At 31.6% G+C, this 20,442-nt stretch overlaps 1 protein-coding gene across 2 annotated transcripts in view; it reads left to right on the forward strand.

Annotated features, from left to right (window-relative positions):
• The window catches only part of eif2ak4 (eukaryotic translation initiation factor 2 alpha kinase 4), a 66,223-nt gene extending 45,952 nt beyond the window's left edge, over window positions 1-20,271 (forward strand). For both annotated transcript variants that reach the window (XM_051132597.1, XM_051132598.1), the window contains exons 32-39: window positions 3,769-3,855; window positions 3,932-4,041; window positions 4,132-4,190; window positions 6,339-6,433; window positions 6,860-6,928; window positions 9,623-9,667; window positions 14,671-14,786; window positions 20,180-20,271. In XM_051132597.1, the coding sequence (XP_050988554.1) occupies window positions 3,769-3,855; window positions 3,932-4,041; window positions 4,132-4,190; window positions 6,339-6,433; window positions 6,860-6,928; window positions 9,623-9,667; window positions 14,671-14,786; window positions 20,180-20,237 (639 nt within the window). In that variant the 3' untranslated portion in view covers window positions 20,238-20,271. The remainder of the gene's footprint in view (window positions 1-3,768; window positions 3,856-3,931; window positions 4,042-4,131; window positions 4,191-6,338; window positions 6,434-6,859; window positions 6,929-9,622; window positions 9,668-14,670; window positions 14,787-20,179) is intronic.
• Window positions 20,272-20,442: the final 171 nt, after the last annotated feature.

Genomic DNA, 20,442 nt, shown 5'->3' on the forward strand with positions numbered 1-20,442 from the left:
ATAATAATTAAGTATTTTATTAGTTTATCCTTTTTTAGTATTTTTAAATTTTGATGTTTATTTTTTTAGTTCTTTATTATAATTGTACATTCTTATGATTTTGATCATTTTTAGGAGATATTTCATTTTTAATTTATTTAAAAAAAAATTATTGAGATTTTGTAGTAATTTTATTATTAGTCATTCATTTTTAGTATTTTTATTGTTTTATTTTTTAATTATGTCTTTATTGTAATTGTACATTCTTATGATTTTAATCATTTTTAGTGTTTCATTTCGATTTGCTTTATTTGTACTTTTTTTTTTTTTTTTTTTTTTTTTTAACTTACATTCTGATTTTAATAAATTTTTAATACCGTATTTTCCAGAGAGTAAGTTGCACATGACTATAAGTCAGGTCGAAATTGCTTTGTAGAGAAGGAAAACAAAAACAAAAACAAAAACAAACAGAGCTAAGTTGCATATGTGTATATTATATTTTATTTAGAAGTAATGCAAAATGCCAGTAAAAAAAAACAAAACATTTACAATCATTTAGTTTTAACGGTATACAAAACAGAACAGAAATGAAAATGAAAAGTATTTAAGTATGTAGTGTTTTTAGAAATATTTTAATTTAAGTATAATAGAAACAAATCATAGTTCATTAGAAACAATATTTATTATAAACTGCAAACCTAATTGAATTTAAAGCAAAACTGAAACATGTGGGAAATAGACTGTAACTCGTGCTATAAGTCGTTTTAGAATAGAAGTGCCAGCTAACAAAAAAATTGGACTTATATTCCAGAAAATGCAGTGAGTGTTATATTTGGATTGTTTTATATAATTTTATTAATCATTTACAATATGATTTTATTAATTTGGGCTAGCTCACTGAAGATAAAGCGGTGAAAATGCAACTGATTTGGCATATCAGTGCTCGTTTCTGAGCTCTGCAGGCTGGAATATGAAATATGAAACGCTTCCGTCTGATGATTCCCAGTGTGTTGACGTGTGAGGATCAGGGTCAGCGCTAATGAAGCACAGAGTCGTTCCAGTGCTTGATTTCACTACACAAACAGGCCCAAATCTCTCTCCCCGTGAAGGACATGTGGCCAAAAGCTGTGAGGAGTTGGATCCACCATTAGCAGAATCCACAAACACGGCAGCTGGGTTTAGAGGTCACAAAAATAACAGCTCAACTCAAATCTGATGCGTAAAGATTCGGGTTGTTGATTTAAAGCTTTAGTTTGGTGCAAATAATTAAGGAAAACTAACCTGTTAAAATGGTTAACTCATTAATGCAGCGCTCCGGCAGTCATCTTTCATTGATGCGGTTTCTGATGAACATGATGCAGTTATAGGAGCCGAAAATTTAAGATGTGACGGTCTTGTCAATGTTGTGTTTTTGATCAATTTCGCAACTGCAATCAAAGTTACAGCAGAAAGACACAGCAGTGTTACTGAATGAATCCACAGTTTGAACGAATCAAGTGAGTCAATGATTCAGTGACTCATTCATAAAGACAGTCACTTGCTTTGTTTCTGAATGAATCTGCTGTTTGAACGAATCGATTGAGTGAATGACTCAATAACGCAAACTAATGGCTGTTTCAGCTGTTTTCATATGTAGAGTATAACTTAGTTTTTTAAAGAATGATTTCATATTTCAGTATTCATGTTTTGTTTTTACTCTTTTTTTTATATTTTAATTGACATTATGATTTTAATACATTTTTTAATACTGTATTTTTCCAGAAAATACGTCGGGTCAAAGTTGTATTATTGAGAAGGAAAAAAAACCCAAACTGAGATTAGTTGCGTATGTGTATATTATATTATTACATTCAGAAGTAATGCAAATTACCAGTAATAATACTTAAATATACTTAAATTTAAGTATAAAATGAGCAAATTATAATTCATTTGTTTTAGTTTTATGTTTAGAGTATTATTTCTCTTTTTTAAAGAATCATTTCATATTTCAGTATTCAATATCAGGTTTTTTTTTTTACATTTTTTAATTTTAATTTACATTTTGATTTTAATACATTTTTAATACCGTATTTTCCAGAAAATATGTTGCATGTAACTATAAGTCGGGTCAAAGTTGCATTGTTGAGAAGGAAAAAAAAAACAAAACAAGATCAGTTGCATATGTGTATATGATATTATTACATTCAGAAGTAATGTAAAATGCCAGTACATAAAACAAAACATTTGCAAACATTTAATTTTAATGGATACAGAACAGAACAAGAATGAAAAGTATTTATGTATGTAGTATTTTAAGAAGTTTTTAAATTCTAGTATAAAATAAACAAATTAAAATTAATTAGAAACATGTATTACTCGACTTGAACTAATGGCTGTTTTAGTTTCATATTTAGAGTATTATTTCTCTGTTTTAAAGAATCATTTCATATTTCAGTATTCATGTTTTGTTTTTACATTTTTAATTTTAATTTACATTTTGATTTTAATACATTTTTAATACCGTATTTTCTAGAAAATAAGTTGCACATGACTATAAGTTGGGTCAAAATTGCATTGTTGAGAAGGAAAAAAAAAACTAAGATAAGTTGCATATGTGTATATGATATTATTACATTCAGAAGTAATGTAAAATGCCAGTACTTAAAAAAAAAACAACAAAAAAAAACATTTGCAAACATTTAATTTTAATGGTGTACAGAACAGAACAGAAATGAAAACTAAGTATTTAAGTATGTAGTGTTTTAAGAAGTATTTAAATTTAAGTATAAAACAAACAAAGTATAATTCATTAGAAACATTTATGACTTGACTCGAAGTAATGGCTGTTTTAGTTTCATATTTAGAGTATTATTTGTCTTTTTTAAAGAATGATTTCATATTTCAGTATTCATGTTTTGTTTTTACTTTTTTATTTTAATTTACATTAGTATGATTTTATTTATTTATTTTTAATAAAAAATTAAAATGTATTATTATCGTTATTTATGCAGTGTTTAATGTTAACTGATCTTTTGGGAAGCATTTTCCCACCCAAAATAGATGTGTGAATAATTAGTGATTTAATTAGATGAATTAATCAGTACATCAGTTCATTTATTCATTAGGTTAAAAGTTTTAATGCCTTGACAGCCCTAATTAGGACAATTTTATTTATTAATTGCTCTGAAATTAAACATTTCTGATAATGAATGTCTGTTTATGATTCCTGGTTGCTGGTGGAGTTTATGAAGGTGTGTTTTTCGGGTTTGGATGTCGTTGAGCTGTTAGCTGAGTTTCACAGTCACAGTTTTGAGGTGTGTGTGTGTGTGTGTGTGTGTGTGTGTGTGTGTGTGTGTGTGTGTGTGTGATACGGCACAGAGAGACGTCTGTTTCTCATGAGTCAGAGGGTTGAATCAACTCGCACACACACAAGTGAATGGCTGTTTAGACATCATTGATGTTTCCTGTGTCAAATCTGCAGTGATTCTCTATTCTGTCATCCGTCTGTTTCTCTCACTCACAGTCTCATACAGAGCAGACATGATCTCTAATGCTGGTCTGAACACAATTTGAACACTATTTCTAAATATCTAAATAGCCAGTGAATCCGTCAGAGCGATTCCTCCCTTACTAAACCACAACTCATTATTTTTATGACGTTCAACTCAAAACCACACTCGTAACATTTCTGGGTGGAGAATGAGCTTTTACTGATCGTCAATATCTGACAACACGACACTAATGAATCCGCTCTTATGAACGCGGTCAGATGTTTGTGATAAAGATAAATATTCTCCATTTGTGTCACAGTCACAGGAAGCTCTTCTGGAGCACTGCAGACAAGCTGGAATCACGTTCATGGTGCTGGTGTCGGATAAAGAAGGAAATTACCTAAAGGTAAATCACATCAACACCTGCGCTGAAGACACTGACGAGTGCGGCGATCTGACAAGCTCTCGTCTGTTCTTATCAGGTGAAGTCTTTTGAGAAAGACCGTCAGTCGGAGAAGAGAATTCCCGAATCTGAGCTGGTCGATCACTTCATCCAAAAGAGCCGGACCAAACTCTCCGAAGAGAGAAACAGGTGACGTACACAGATGTTTGCAACCGTAGAACGTGTCAGAGTCCAGAGGAAACATCTAACGCTGTTCTTTCTCTCATTTTCACCCGTCAGAGAGATTTCTGAAAGCGCTTCTCTTCAGAATCCAAAGGGATCATTACAAGGAAACTCAGGTGCAGTTTTTCAGACAGGATCATGATCCACATTTTTGTCTTTTAATTTGATTTCTAGGCCTATTTCACAAGTTATTGAGCAGTGAAGCCAAACTCATCTCCCTGTTTTAAAAATATTGCTGTATACAACATAAAATTTAAAATTCGGAGACGAAGATGAGTTCGTTTCTTCATCAGATACAAGAAAACGTGTCAGTGCATCACTCTCCCACCAATGGATGTGAATGGGTGCCGTCAGAATGAGAGTCCAAACAGCTGATAAAAACATCACAATAATCCACACCACTCCAGTCCATCAGTTCACATCTTCAGAAGACAAAAGATGGAACAAATGTAACATTAAGACATTTTTAATCCATAATAACGCTTCCTTCATTGAAAACGCCCATCTCCTGTTGTCTCTCAATCTAGAATCATCAAAATCCAGCCACATATTTGTTTAGAGCTGTCTTGGACATATCATTTCATCACTTGCTCACTAATGGATCCTCTGCAGTGAATGGGTGCCGTTAGAATAAGAGTCCAAACATCTGATTAAAAACATCATAATAATCCACAAGTAATCCACACCACTCCAGTCCATCAGTTCACATCTAACATCTAAAAAACAAGAATCGAAAAGGATAAAAAACAACAGTGAAGAATCGATTCTTGGAATCGAATCCCATCGATTCCAGAACCAGGAGTTGGAATCGGACTCGATTCCAAAATTTTCAGAAACAAGTCCGATTCTGATTCCTGGTTCTGGAACCGATGGGATTCGTTTCCAAGAATTGATTCCTCACTGTTGTTTTCGATTCTTTTTCAATTCTAGTTTTAGTTTCTAGGAACCTAATTTCGCCGTCACTGTAGGATATAAAAGTCTTAGAAAGTGACCTTTTCATAATATGAAGCTTTGTTTTTATAAATTATGATACATTTCTGTATTTCAATTATTTTTTTATCAGCATTGCCCATGAAATTAGTTACAGCCCACAGCAGTGTACATACATTTATTGCGTGAATGAAACAAGACGTGTACAGTTCAGCTGAATGATGTTTACGTCAACCGTTTGCGTTGCACAAAATTAACAAACTGGACACTGAAACAAAATAACCAGAACATTAATACAGATTTATCTGTCAGTCAGACACACTCTCGGCCACTGATCTGTGCTCTCTGTGCTTTCTTTTAAAATGATCACAGGATGATATAAAGGTTAAAAATAGTATTTATTTAAGATGGAAATAAGACCAAGACCCTTGAACATTCATGATCTATCCTGTTGTGCAGCGCTCATGTGGACAATATTAGCCAGTTCCACCATATAATAACTTCTGAATCATTTTTGAACTGGTTCATTAAACTCAGATATGCTCAGTACCGACCGTGACTCGACATTCAGCGATGTTTGATGACAGCAGCCGATATCTGCAGCCGTTCGTTTGAGAGACGCCCATATATAAGCTTTGTTTGAACTGAAAACGGCTCTGAATGGGGAGTCGATTCCCCTGATGGAATCAAATCGACTCTCGATTCCCAACGCCTCGGAATCGAGGAATCAATTCTTTTTGGAATCGATTCCCAACCCTTATTCCAGCACGTCATCGCGTGCGATATTCATTTTGCTCTTTTGCGCTCAGTGTGGAAAGACCTTTAGTGCTACTGGAGTGTAGATTTATGGCTCAGTGTAGGAGGAAAAAACTCATTTTGAGAAAAGTACCTTTAAAAATCTGTATTGTAATTGAAATCTGTTGACACAAATAGATAAAGTGCTATAAAAGAAACACTTAACAGTGTCTTTTTAGTGTTTTCTTTCCACTAGTCTAAAAAAACACTTTAGGAGAAAAACTGTGTTTTTTCCTGCAGTGTCTTCCCTTAATAATGGATTTGTTTCAGCTTTTGTCTTCTCAGGATGTGAACTGATGGACAGGAGTGGTGTGGATTACTTGTGGATTATGGACTCTCATAAAAACACAATTTTATTCATTCTCAATCTAATATCGTGGCTTACTGCTTCAATAATTCATTAAAAACATTATTGAGACAGTGATTTTGCTTAACTCTGGGAGATATTGCCTTAAAACCTTAAAAATGAAAATAAAGTCCAACAGATGTTGGAGTGAATCCTCACGCTTCTGTCGTCTTGTGTGTTCGGTGTCCATCAGGTCTGTCGGAGTCGCACGGGAGCAACATCATGAACGTGAACCTCGTACCGCCTGAGAAAATCTCAGCCAGCTCCCGACGGAGATACGAGACGCAGGTCAGCAAAGTGATCTCACATCTGACATCATGGGAAACGTGCTTTCTTCCTCGTTTTGTACCTTTAAGGCCTGTAGAGAACGTCCTTCTCCCTCACGATCACACATGCTCGTTTGTTTTATGAATTTCCCGTTGATCCACAGTAAATCCCAGTGTTGCTTTTGGCCAAATTTACCCTTGAAGTTTTCACACTCCATCACAATCAAACATGGAGGACGTCTTGAATCGGTGACCCCAATGTTTGATTCAGCTCAATTGGGGTTTAATTCGGCATGCGAGAGCCCTCAGGACAACGCTGACGCCCTTCTAGTGATGATCCAGCCAATCTGAACCCCTGCTGTTCTGTGCTCAGCTTTATTACATACAATGAAAACTTTTGTTTTCTCTCCATGTGCAGTATGAACTTAAGAGAAATTCTGTCTTTCAGATCCAGACGCGATTGCAGAATCTGAGCAGTAACTTGCAGAACAAGAGCAATGACATTGAAGTGCTGGCTGTGAGTATATGATGTCACTTCCTGCTTTCATCACGTTTACATCGATGCATTAGGCCGATGCCTTTATCCAAAATGACTTGCGTCATTGTAAGTGATTGGCATTAGAATGTGCAGAGAATGCACCAACTTACATTGCGTTCAATGTATATAATAGTAGTCAACTAATATAACTAATATATTTGCCATTTTTTGAATTATCGGTTTATATAATTTTTCTGCATGGCCGATAAGTCTCAAAAGCATCTTCAATTTTGACGGCAACAAGAATGGTGCAACTTACATTGAAATTAAGATTTACATTAGTGGCCAACCAATATATTTCCAAGGCCGATATTTGCCATTTTTAAATTATCGGTACCGATAATTTAATTAAATTTGCATTACCTCCACTTTATTTGAGAAAGTATGATTCCCAATTCACATAAACTCATTAGATTACTGAGTGCACTTGGTTATAGTATTTATTTCCTTTTTTGTGTGTTTTTAACTAATTTTTTAAATGCTGTAATAACAAAAACGAGTTGCTCAAGCATATATCCATTTACTTATTTCTAGTTCATTTTTTCATATTTATTAATTTTACAATAAATTTATAACAATAAATTTCATTGCTGCAATGTTATGCATCTTATTTAAATTAAATAGTATAATATCATATATAACAGCTTATATCAGCTTATCGGCCATCAGCTCTTTAAAATATCGGTATTGGGTACTGGTCATTAAAAAAATACTATTATATTATTACAGAAGGTAAATCAAACTTGTCAAGATTACCATGGAAAATAGTTATAATAGTTAACTGGAAGTTAAAACTAAAACTAAACTAAAATCATTAAAAACGCATTTTTGTTACTTGAAATAAAATAAATGTTAATTAAAAAAAAATAAAATGAAATAAACCTTAATGCTTTAGTGGTAGTCAGGAATGACTTTTTTATTACTAACTTTACTAACCTAAAATATAAAGTAGTATAATTTAATATTTTGTATTTTTAAGGGACTTCATGGTACAAAATTATATTTATGCAGCATTTATAATTCATGTAATAATTGTTATCAATTGTTAATCAGATTTTGAGCAACTTAAAATTTCCATGCATTCCTTTTTCCATTTCGTGTTTTTAACTATTTCTTTATTTGTGAAAATGCTGTTATATTGTTACAGAATGTAAGTTAAACTTGTCAAGATTATCTTGGAAAATAGTAATATACACTGAAAGCTACTAAGGAAAAAGCTAAAAGGAAACTAAAACCATTAAAAGAAAAAACACCCACATGCATTTTTGTCACTTGAAATAAAATAAATGTTAAGTTAAGTGAAATTAAAAAATAATAATAAAATAAAATAAAATAAAATAAAAATAAAGCTTAATGCTTTGGTGGCAGTCAAGAATAACTTTTTTTATTATTAACTTTACTAATCTAAAATATAAAGAATTTATTTCATTTGTGTGTTTTTTATTTAATATTTTGTATTTTTAGGGGATTTTATGGTACTAAATTATATTTATGCAGTATTTATAATTAATTTATTAATTGTTAACCACTTTTTGAGCAACTTGAAAATTAAATTTCCATGCATTTCTTTTTCCTGTTTGTTTATCCTGTATTAAACTTGGAAAATAGATACACTAGAAGTTAAAACTAAAACTAAACTAAAACCATTTAAAAAACATTTTTGTTACTTGAAATAAAATAAATGTTAAGTGAAATAAAATAAAATAAAACTTTTTCTTTTTATTATTATTAACTTTACTAAACTAAAATTATTTTTTATTCTTTATTTTTATTTTTTATTTTTAGGGATTTCATGGTACTAAATTAATTTTGTGCAGTAATTATAATCCATTTATTAATTGTTAACCACTTTTTGAGCAACTTGAAAATTAAATTTCCATGCATTCATGCATTCCTTTTTCCTATTTGTGTTTTTTACCATTTCTTTATGTGAAAACATAAATCTGTTAATTTTACATTTACAATTTTTAATCAAATTCTAATTGTTTTTTCAAATTAATTTAATGCACAATGAAGTATTTCTACTTTAGTAAATATGAATCTAAATTTCATTGCTGCAATCTTCATGCATCTTATTTGAATTCATATCAGTGATTCCTGGGACTCGAACCTGTGACCTTAGTGTTGCAAGCACCATTGCACCATTGCACCATTTCTCATGGCATTTCAATTCTCCCAGTGAAATGATGAAATGATGTGAGAATTGTAAACAGCGAGATTCTCATCGCTTGCATATTTAGTTAATTAGTGGTTTTGTGGGCAATAAAGTGGTTTGGTGTTTCTCTCTGTTATTACACAGTTTACAAAACTCCCTTTAACCCTGAGTCATGAGTTCAAATATGATTTTGTCTTTGAGCCAGAATCTCAAGTTCAGGAAGTAGAACCACCTTAAGCTTTTCAGACGGTCTCTTAGAGCAATAACACAAACAACATGATGCACTGATATGAAAACAAAGAGACTAACGCCGCATACGCGACCCGTTTCCTCTCATGCTTCTTCTGTGGCATATTTACTCCAACTTTTACCCTTTAAACGCACATTTCGAGCCCTTCCTGTTGACTGGTACGCCGTGTTTATATGGCACCGCGTCCGTCTGCGGTTTTCTCTAGATAAGCCTCCATTGTGTCTGCGAACCTGACCTTCCCAATCTCTCCTGTCGCATTCCTCTGCAGGTCGATCTGCCCAAGGAAACGCTCGTCAACTTCCTGTCCCTCGAGGTTTGTACCGCCCGCTATTATTATGAGCTATTCTGAGTAAATAAATGGCATTCCAGTGGAAAACGGCGGGATAAAGCGGAAGAGAGGGGGATCCTGTCGGCTGACGGCGGGACGCGGGTTTTCCTCGTGATGAGGGAAACCCTCTCCATCAACATGAGTCACGGCCACGGGAAGAACAGCCTGTTCACGTCGTTCACGAGGAACAAACATGACCTTAACACGCAACCATGGGCTGTTTTTGTGGAAACTCTGATGCTCGTCATTTTTCAGGATTCTCGGGTTTAAAAGAACAACATTTATTAGGTTGGCTTGAGAAATTCTAAAGCTAATCAAGCTAGCAACATGCTAATCATGCTAACAACATGTTATTAACATGCTAATCATGTCAAACATGCCAATCAGTCAAGTTTGTCTTGACAAACTTTTTTAAATTTTTTTTTTATTGCATCTTTTTATGAACAATTCAACAAACAACATACAACAAACAAACAATGCCCATCTTTTACAATGCTAGTGACAAGAAGAGAAAAGAAAATAGAGACAAAAAAAACAAACAAACAAAAAAAAGGACATTATTGCATACCAAAACTCAAAATATTGCTTAACGAGACATCAATATAATCCAGGTACGGAGTCCAAACTTGAGGAAAAGCTTCAGTAGACATATGAATAAGACAAGTTAAGAATTCTAAGGGAATCATTTCCTTAATAATCTTGTGCCATCCTTTCAAGGATGGGGGTCTGTCACTGATCCAAGTTAACAATATATTTTTTCTGGCAGCAAAGGCTAGAATGTCAAATAAACGTCTGTTGAATTTGTTCCGCAATTGTCCAACTGGAAGACCTAAAATCAAAGACAATGGGTCCAACTGTAGCTCAAGTCCACACATACGGCTCATACAAACAATAACTTTCGACCAATAAGCTCTAATAACAGGACAGTTCCATAATAAATGGGTATAATCTCCCACCTCCACCTTACATTTAACACATAATGGTGAATTGCTTGAGTCAAACTTGCTTCTAAGAAGGTATGGGATTATTTTTGTGCCAATAAGAATGAACGTAACTTTGTAAAACTGAACGTAACTTTCCAAGAAACGATCAAAAATACGCCACTGCAAAAGAAGAAAAACACAATGAAAATGAAAAAATGAACTCAGTCGCACGAATTTAACATGCTCTTCAAATATGCTTCATTCTTTGTTAATGATTTTCAAAGAATCGTTTTCGCGAATCATGGATTCTGAATGCGTTGCCACAGCTTTCGCTTACGCTTCGCAAATTTTCGTTTGCTGTTTTGGCACAAACCTCTCGTGGGGGCGGGCTTAACAGCGATCTACTCTGATTGGCTAATGAGCTTTTGATGGACAGTTGCTCTCGGACCTGGAAGCACGGATGGTGACGTCAGTGGTGCAATAAGTCGTGCTTTGTTTATAGAAACTATCAGAACTGTTGCACACTGTACATGAATAAAACTTTTATCGATGTTATTGATTAACGTTACTTTAGCAACACGAACTTACTTCAAGCTGCCCTGAGGGACAAGCTGAGGTGGAAGATGATGCCGCTCCGTGTCTTTCCTGGGAGCTCATCTTTAGAAACTAAGAGACGACTGTAGGTGAAATACTAATAACATTAATACTTAATATAAACAAAGCACGATGTATTGCACACCGCAATATGCGCGCCACTGACGTCACCGTCCGTGATTCCAGGTCAGAGAGCAACTGTCCATCAAAAGCTCATTAGCCAATCAGAGTAGATCGCTGTTAAGCCCGCCCCCACGAGAGGTTTGTGCCAAAATAGCAAACGAAAATTTGCGAAGCGTAAGCGAAAGCTGTGGCAACGCATTCAGAATCCATGATTCGCGAAAACGATTCTTTGAAAATCATTAACAAAGAATGAAGCATATTTGAAGAGCATGTTAAATTCGTGCGACTGAGTTCATTTTTTCATTTTCATTGTGTTTTTCTTCTTTTGCAGTGGCGTATTTTTAATCGTTTCTTGGAAAGTTACGTTCAGTTTTACAAAGTTACGTTCATTCTTATTGGCACAAAAATAATCCCATAAGAAGGGGTGTAATATGCAATCTATGCACAATCCTAAGTTGAATAGCTTTGGCCCTATTGCAAATAGAGATCTTATTTGCCTGACTCCAGACCAGTTCCCATTCCTCCTCTGCAATGGTCACTTGAAGCTCCCCCTCCCATAATCTTCTAAGCTCCTGGGTGTTCACGACTTCATATGAACAAAGACTGATATAAAAATACGAAATCTGCTTACACGACGGGGGATTCAGCAAAATCTTCTCTATAACTGACATGGAGGAGTAACTAATAAGAGTAGTACTTTTAAAAATGTAATCCCTAATTTGAAGGAATCTAAAGAAATTAAATCTGGGCAACTTATATTTTATAACCAAATCTTCGAAAGACATTAAAGAACCTTCAACAAACAAATCACCAAGTCTATATATCCCATAAGAGTTCCAAGTTTTAAAACCCGAATCTGATAGACTAGGCAAAAACTCTGGATTATTACAAATGGGGGTTAGAGAAGAAGACAAGTTAGCCCTGCCCTCTATTTTACGTATAATAGACCAGGCCTTCCACGTATTACATACAATTCTGTTATCACATAATGTCTTAATTACCTTGAAATTGACAAACTTTTTAATCTAGTTTGAAATAGAATTGTTTTGGAACATTATAAAAGTTTGTACTAAAAGTTTTTTTTATTTCACTTATCATTAGCCAGATTTCCAAGGATTTTCTGGTGAAAAAATATATAGCGCTTCAAAATTTTGACTGATATCGTTGATGGAAATCCCATTTATCAAATTAAATGTTTCCGTTTAACTTTAGTGCATAAATTTTATATCAATAGTTTATGCAAAAATGTTTGGAAACTCTTTTTGTAGAGAAATTGGGGTTTAATGCAAATAAATGTGGTGTCACATGACAGAATTAGCCTAAAAGAATCCCACACAAAGAGCACCGATTTATTTATTTTTACACCACAGCAGTTTTTTTGTATGTAGGAAGCAAAAATGATTGTCTTGTTTTCAGAAAAAAAGAAGTCGAAATTAAGTGAGTTTTTGTTTGCTTGTCTAGAAAATCCTTCTGGAAACAAGACAAAAAATCTAAGAAATGTTTTTCTGCAGTGTAGGCAGCGTTCGTGCTGTTGCGCATCTTAAAGCACCGTTTCTCTGTAGTTCAAAGAGCATTAAATCATATTAATATTATTAAATTGTATCTAAAATTATTTTATATATGGTAAGAAAAAGACGAGTTACCTTTCAGATATACATATATTAATTTGATGTTCCTTTAGTACGTTGCAAACTAAAATGTATTCATTTTGTACAAAAAGTACACAATGTTACATTAATTAGTTTTGGCTTGTTAGATTCTATTTTCATTCTTGTTTTGTTCTCAGTTCTGTTCTAGCGTTAAATTTAAAGGATTTGTCGTAGAGTGAGGGAAAGTAAAATAGCGTGTTTTTTTAATATGTTTGGCTGACTGTATTTTATTATGACAATGAACAGGCTGCGTTGTGTTGTTTTTTGTTTGTTTGTTTGTTTTCCCTTATAAAAGTGAAAACAACTTACAATACTCCTTTTGTGGTCATACAAGAGTATGACGTTATTGAAAAAACTATTTAAAATATTTTATTTGTGTACATTCACAATAACATCAAAACACCGTGCTTTTGTAAAATAAAGGAAACAAACAGGATCACAAAAACTAAATTCTGCATATAGGCTGATACTTGTTGCAGGCTTTTTCTTTCGTTTTGTAAATTTATTATTTAGAAAAAATACATTTTGCATTTAAGCCTATTTCTTTCTTTTATATATAGCTTTATTATATTTTATGTGAATCCTCATGTTCTGTTGTTTACGCTGATTGTTGTGTGTGTAAAATTAATCCCTGGAAAACAAATGTAGGTATTTTTAATAAGTCACAGCTACGTAATTGTAATTTAACATAGTCTTGTCGGTTAACGGGTAATAATGGCTTAACGACCGTCGGTTGTTGGTTAGGAGAAATAAAATAACCAAAATGAACAAAAAGAGCTCTATTTCCAATACAGTCTAATAAAGTTAATCATAAAAATAATAATTATACAACTGCACCTGTTTATGAATATTGCTTGATGCTCAAGTAGCTAAATAGTCTATAGGACTAAGTACAAGAAAAAAAATCTTTATTTTAACTCTTTATTTAAAAAGGTCTGTTACACTTGTTAATAAAAATAATTTAATGTAGGCCTATGCAATTAAATAAGAGCCTATATAATAAAGTTTTGTTTCAAATGAATGAACAGACTACTAGCCGTAATTTATGCAATAAATGAAATTATGAATGGAAACAGTGATACACCAAAACATACGCGACAATTCGTTTTTTAGGGATGACATCATCACGCACACCATTTTATAGGTAAAAAGCCAGTTGGACAGAAACAGGGTGTTTTTTTTTTTACGCATGTTCTCTTTGTCGATAACAAAACATCGCCAAAAACTGGATGGGAAACTTGCCTGTTGTTTCCACGTAAATATTGTGCAGCACAACTGTTTTCAACATTAATATTCATAAATGTTTGTTGAGCAGCAAATCAGCATGTTAGAATGTTTTCTGAAGGATCATGTGACCCTGAAGACGAGTAATGATGCTGAAAATCCAGCTTTGATCGTAGAAATAAATTACATTTTAACAGATATTCCCATAGAAAAGAGCTGTTTTAAATTATAATTATATTTTACTATTTTTACTGTAGTTTTGATCAAATAAATGCATTAAAAATTGATTAAAATGACACTACTCCAGCCAGGTCTCTCGATAATCTGTTAGAAATGGATTCATTTTAGGTCTCAACATAACTTCGGTTCTTACATATTGTGTTTTTTAATTTCTACCCATCGAATGAGTGATTCCTTGTCTTTCCTGTGCTAGCTGGAGTGTTTAACGCTGAATGTGCTGTCGTTTGTCTCTCAGTTTGACGGCGAGGAGCAGTTCAACTTCAGCGTGAAGACGCTTCTCTCTCGGCTGCCCAAACAGCGGTACCTCAAATGCATCTGTGAGCAGATCCACCACTTCAAGATCTCCAAAAGGTAATGAGCTTAAAGACAAATATCTATAATCATATCCACATCAGATGATGATCGTGTTGTTTATTATAAGCTCACACTGCAGTTTTGTCATCATGATCTGGAAAACATTGTGAAAGTGATTAGTTATTGCTCTAGGTGTAAATGGATCTGAACAACTGTGTTTACCACTGAGAATGATTCGAATGAATCAGAGATTCATTTGAATCCCTGTTTAAAATCCATTTTATTTTTTCCAAAATTCCGTTTTTTTTTTTTTTTTTTTTTTTTCCAAATTAATTTTTTTTCTGTTTCAATTTTTCTGTATTCCTTTTTAATGGTTAAATTAAATTGTATTAATCAAAGAGCATGTCTAATCAATTAAAATCATGAAACTTAATTTAGCATCAGTTTATTAAAAGTTTAACAAATATTATATGTTTAAGTCTAATTGTTGTTTTTGTTGTTCTAAGTCCAGTGTTATTTTTTTCAAAACCTCATTTTTTCAGCAGAAGAAAGCAAGTCATTGTCTTTCATTGTTGGGTGCACTATCCCTAGAAATACTGTTCAGATTGTAGAAGTACATTATATAATGCAGTGTTATTTTAGTATCATTGAGATACTGTAGTTTTTGTAGAATTTATTTGTGCATTTTCTGCTTTAATATTCATTTTAGTGACATTTTTAGTCATTTTGTTGATTGATATTTTTTTTTTTTTTTTTTTTTTTTTTTTTTGTCATTTGTATTAGTTTTTGCTGTTTTTAAATATGTCTGTTGAGTTTTTTATTAAGTTTTTTTTCTGTTTTAGTTTTATTTGTTTTAGTACATCAAGTTAAACTTAATAAATATTTGAAATGTCGCCTTGGAAACTAGCTGTCTGAGTTAACAATCCGAGTTTACATCTCACAATTATTATTGTTTTTTAATTGCAAGTTTTTAGTCCAATTTTACATCTCACAATATATATATAGATTTTTTTTTTTTTTTTTTTTTTGTAGTTATGAGTTTTCAATCCAAGTTACATCTTGCAATTAATAAAATATATATACATACAAAAAATGCATACATATATACATAAAAAATAAATAAATAAATACATAAATAAATAAATAAATAAATGTATATGACAGTTATGAGTTTTCAATTCAAGTTTACATCTTGCAATTAATTTTTTTTTTTTACATCTTGCAATTAATATTTATTTATTTATTTATTAAATTATTATTAATTTATATTATTTATTAAGTGTGTGTGTATATATATAATTTTAATATTTTGCGCCCAAACAAAATCCTACTGAAGTCAAATTTTTCGGTGTGTATATATATATATATATAATATTATTATTTTTTTTTAATCAACCTCAAATTTAGAACACAACTTTAGATTTATAGATTTGATTTTCTCACAGTTTTAAAGTCAAACATGTTCTGGAAAGTATGTATTTCATGTCAAATATTAAGTGTTTTTGTGCATTTTTCATAACATAAACTTAAATGTAAGTCTGTGCTTAAAAGCATTCAGATTTACAACAGTTTAGACTAGAAATTAAATTTTCAAGTTGCTTAAAAAGTGTTTAACAGATAATAAGTGGATCATAAATACTGCATAAATATAAACTAGTACCTTAAAATCCCTTAAAAATACTAAATATTAAATAAAAAAGCTGCTGAACTAAAAATAGAGCATTAATTTTATTAAAGTAAAAAAATAATAATAATTTTGACTTCCATGTAGGGTTGCAAAGTGGTCCAGTAAATTTCCAGAAGCTTTCCAAAAGTTCCCAAAAATGATGGAACGTTTCTGTTCCTTTGTAGCTCTACCAAAAAAGCAGAAAGTATTTATTTTATTTTAAATAACACATTTTTATTTATCATTTTTTTCCTTTGCAGCTTCCAGTGTGTCTAACTGTTATCCGAGGTTGTGTTGACTGGTTTAATGAGGAGTGTCTTGTGTGTTGGCAAACGGAGCGTGTGAGAGTTTAGTTGGATTTCCTGACGTGTTAATCTGACAGCGAGACTCAAGTGTTTCCAGACACTTTTATTGACGGTCATAAAACTGGATCCAAGCGCTGATGCTCATCAGAAGCTCTTTCTTCTCCGCGCAGGTGCTGAAGTCACGTCTGCTTTCTCTGAATCCATGTGTGATCCAGAAATGAACACGTTTTTACCCCCGGTTTTGCTCCTCCTGTGGAGAAATCAGTGTGTTTGGGAACAATAGAGTCTCGCTGGATTCTCTCAACAGTTGTTTCTAATTTCCTCGTGAGCTCTTTCTCTTTTTTTTGTGTTATGGAGCTCATGTTGATTGTCAGAGTGCCGTCATTTAGGAACAATGGAGAGATTGTGCAGCAGATAATGAGCAGACTGTGTTATTCCTCTCTGTGTTCTGGGGGTTTGTTCATATTTCATTCACGCTGATTTGCACAACATTTTACTCCTAAAAACTCGCAATTGGATTTCTCATTTTCACCAGGATTTTACATTTCGCAATTCAGACTTGCGATTGTTCGGATTGCGGCTTTAGAATCTGCTTCATTTTGTAAACTCAATCTCGCTCAGATTTGCAAATTTGCAGTCTGTGTTTACATCCTGTAAATCATGCTTTTTATTATTTTATTTTTACAATTGCAAGTTTTCAATCCAAGTTTACGTCTTGCAATACTTTGGTTTTTTACAATTGAGTTTTCAGTCTGAGTTGACATCCTGCAAGTCACACTTTTTTCATGTTTTTACAATTAATCTTTAACAATTGTGAATTTTCAATCCATGTTTACATCTTCATATATGTGTGTGTGTGTGTGTGTGTGTGTGTGTGTATATATTATATATTTTTTACAGTTGCAATTTACAATCTAGGTTTGCATCTTGTAAGTCATAATTTTTTTTTCAATTGCAAGTTATCAATCCAAAGTTTAAAAAAAAAAATTTCTGTTACAGTTGTGAGTTTTCAATCCAAGTTGGAGGATTTACTATTGCAAACATATAATCCGCGGTTACATCACATTTAATTTTTATTTTTTTTATTTTTTTTACACAATTGTGAGTTTACATTCAGAGTTTACATCTCACAATTTATATTTTATATTATTATTATTATTATTATTATTATAATTTTATTTTTTACATTCAAGTTTACATCCTGAATTTCATATTAATTTTTTTTTGCAATTGCAAATTTAGAATCTGAGTTTACATCCTTCTTCTTCTTCTTTTTTTTTTTTTTTTTTTTTTTTTTTTTTTTTTTAACAATTGTTTACAATCAGAGTTTACATCTCGAAACTCATATTTTATTTTATTTGTATTTTTTTGTTAAATTGTGAGTTCAGTCCATTTACATCTCGCATTTCATACTGTTTTTTTTTTTTACAGTTGTGAGTTTACAATCAGAGTTTACATCTCGCAATTCATCAACTCAAGTTTACATTCGGAATTTCATAATTTATTTTTTTTTTTCAATTCCAAAATTTACAATCCAAGTTTACATCCCTAATTTCATATATTTTTTTTTTTTTGCAATTGCGAATTTACAATCTGAGTTTACATCTCTCAATTCATATTTTATATTATTATTTTTTTACATTTGTGAGTTTTCAATTCAAGTTTACATCCAGAATTTCATAATTTTTTATTTTTATTTTTTTATAATTGCAAAGTTTACAATCCAAGTTTACATCCCGAATTTCATATACATTTTTTGTTTTGCAATTGCAAATTTACAATCTGAGTTTACATACTTTTTTTTTTTTTTTTTTTTTTACAATTGTGAGTTTACAATGAGTTTACAATCTCGAAATTCATATTTTATTTTATTTGTATTTTTTTTTTAATTGTGAGTTTTCAGTCCGTTTACATCTCGCAATTCATCAACTCAAGTTTACATCCCAAATTTCACACACATATATATATATATATATATATATATTTTTTTTTTTTTACAATTGCAAAGTTTACATCCCGAATTTCATATATATATTTTTTTTTTGCAATTGCGAATTCACAATCTGAGTTCAAACTTTTTTTTTTTTTTTTTTACAATTGTGAGTTTACAATCAGAGTTCATCAAATCACACAATTCATCAACTCAAGTTTACATCCAGAATTTCATAATTTTTTATTTTTATTTTTTTATAATTGCAGAATTTACAATCCAAGTTTACATCCCGAATTTCATATACATTTTTTGTTTTGCAATTGCAAATTTACAATCTGAGTTTACATACTTTTTTTTTTTTCAATTGTGAGTTTACAATCTCGAAATTCATATTTTATTTTATTTGTATTTTTTTTTTTAATTGTGAGTTTTCAGTCCGTTTACATTTCGCATTTCATCAACTTTTTTGTTTACATCCCAAATTTCAATCTGAGTTTACATATATTTTTTTTTTTTTTTTATATATTTACATATATTTTATATTATTTATATATATATATTGTGAGTTTTTTTTTTTCGCAATTGCAAAGTTTACATCCCGAATTTCATATAATTTTTTTTTTTTGCAATTGCGAATTCACAATCTGAGTTTACACTCTTTTTTTTTTTTTTTTTTTTTAACAATTGTGAGTTTACAATCAGAGTTCATCAAATCACACAATTCATCAACTCAAGTTTACATCCAGAATTTCATAATTTTTAATTTTTATTTTTTTATAATTGCAAAATTTACAATCCAAGTTTACATCCTGAATTTCCTATTAATTTTTGGTTTTGCAATTGCAAATTTACAATCTTTTTTCTTCTCTTTTTTTGTGAGTTTACAGTCAGAGTTTACAATCTCGAAATTCATATTTTATTTTATTTGTATTTTTTTTTTAATTGTGAGTTTTCAGTCCGTTTACATTTCGCATTTCATTTTTTTTTTTTTTTACAGTTGTGAGTTTACAATCTGAGTTTACATTTCGCAATTCATACATTTTTTTTTTACAATTGCAAATTTACAATATGAGTTCACATCGTGCAATTAATACTTTTTTTTTTTTTTTTTTTTTTTTTTTTTTTTTACAATTATGAGTTTACATCTTGCAATTTAAACTTTATTTTTTTTACAAATGTGAGTTTACAAACTGTTGAAAGTTTGAATTTTTTTATAACATTCAAGTTTGTCACAATTTTGACTTTTTCTCTGACTTTCTCACAATTTGGGCTTCTTAGAATGGAGTTCATGCAGCATCTCTATCTTGTCACATTTTTTTATCAAAATTGTAAGTTTGCTGTTTTTATTTTGGTGGAATCAAGCTTCTATAGAAACTAGCAGTGAAATATTTCATTCTTAATTTCTAAAATCTCATGACACCTAAAATTCTACAACTGATGAAAATCAACAATCAAGTCTTTAGTTTTTTTTTTTTTTATTATTATTAGCATGCCTTGAGCTGTAGGATGTGAGTTTAACGTTGTGTGGTTGTTTGTGTGTTTTCAGGGTGGCTGTGGTGGTTCTTTACAGCTACAGAGACGATTATTACAAGATTCTGCTCTGATCTCCAATTTCACTGCCCACACAAACACACTTCCTGTAAGAATGAAGGAAACAGGACGTTTTAAACACGTTACAGATTCTACGCTTCAACCGAGCTGTTCTCCTACGGCGGATTCAATGCCAAAGCCTGATACGAGTGTCATCCGAAGGGTCCAGTCATCAATCATATTATTGACATGATTAAATACTGTACAGTCCACAACTGA

The sequence above is a fragment of the Labeo rohita genome, chromosome 17 (genome assembly GCF_022985175.1).
Source record: "Labeo rohita strain BAU-BD-2019 chromosome 17, IGBB_LRoh.1.0, whole genome shotgun sequence".
NCBI classification, from domain to species: Eukaryota; Metazoa; Chordata; class Actinopteri; order Cypriniformes; family Cyprinidae; genus Labeo; species Labeo rohita.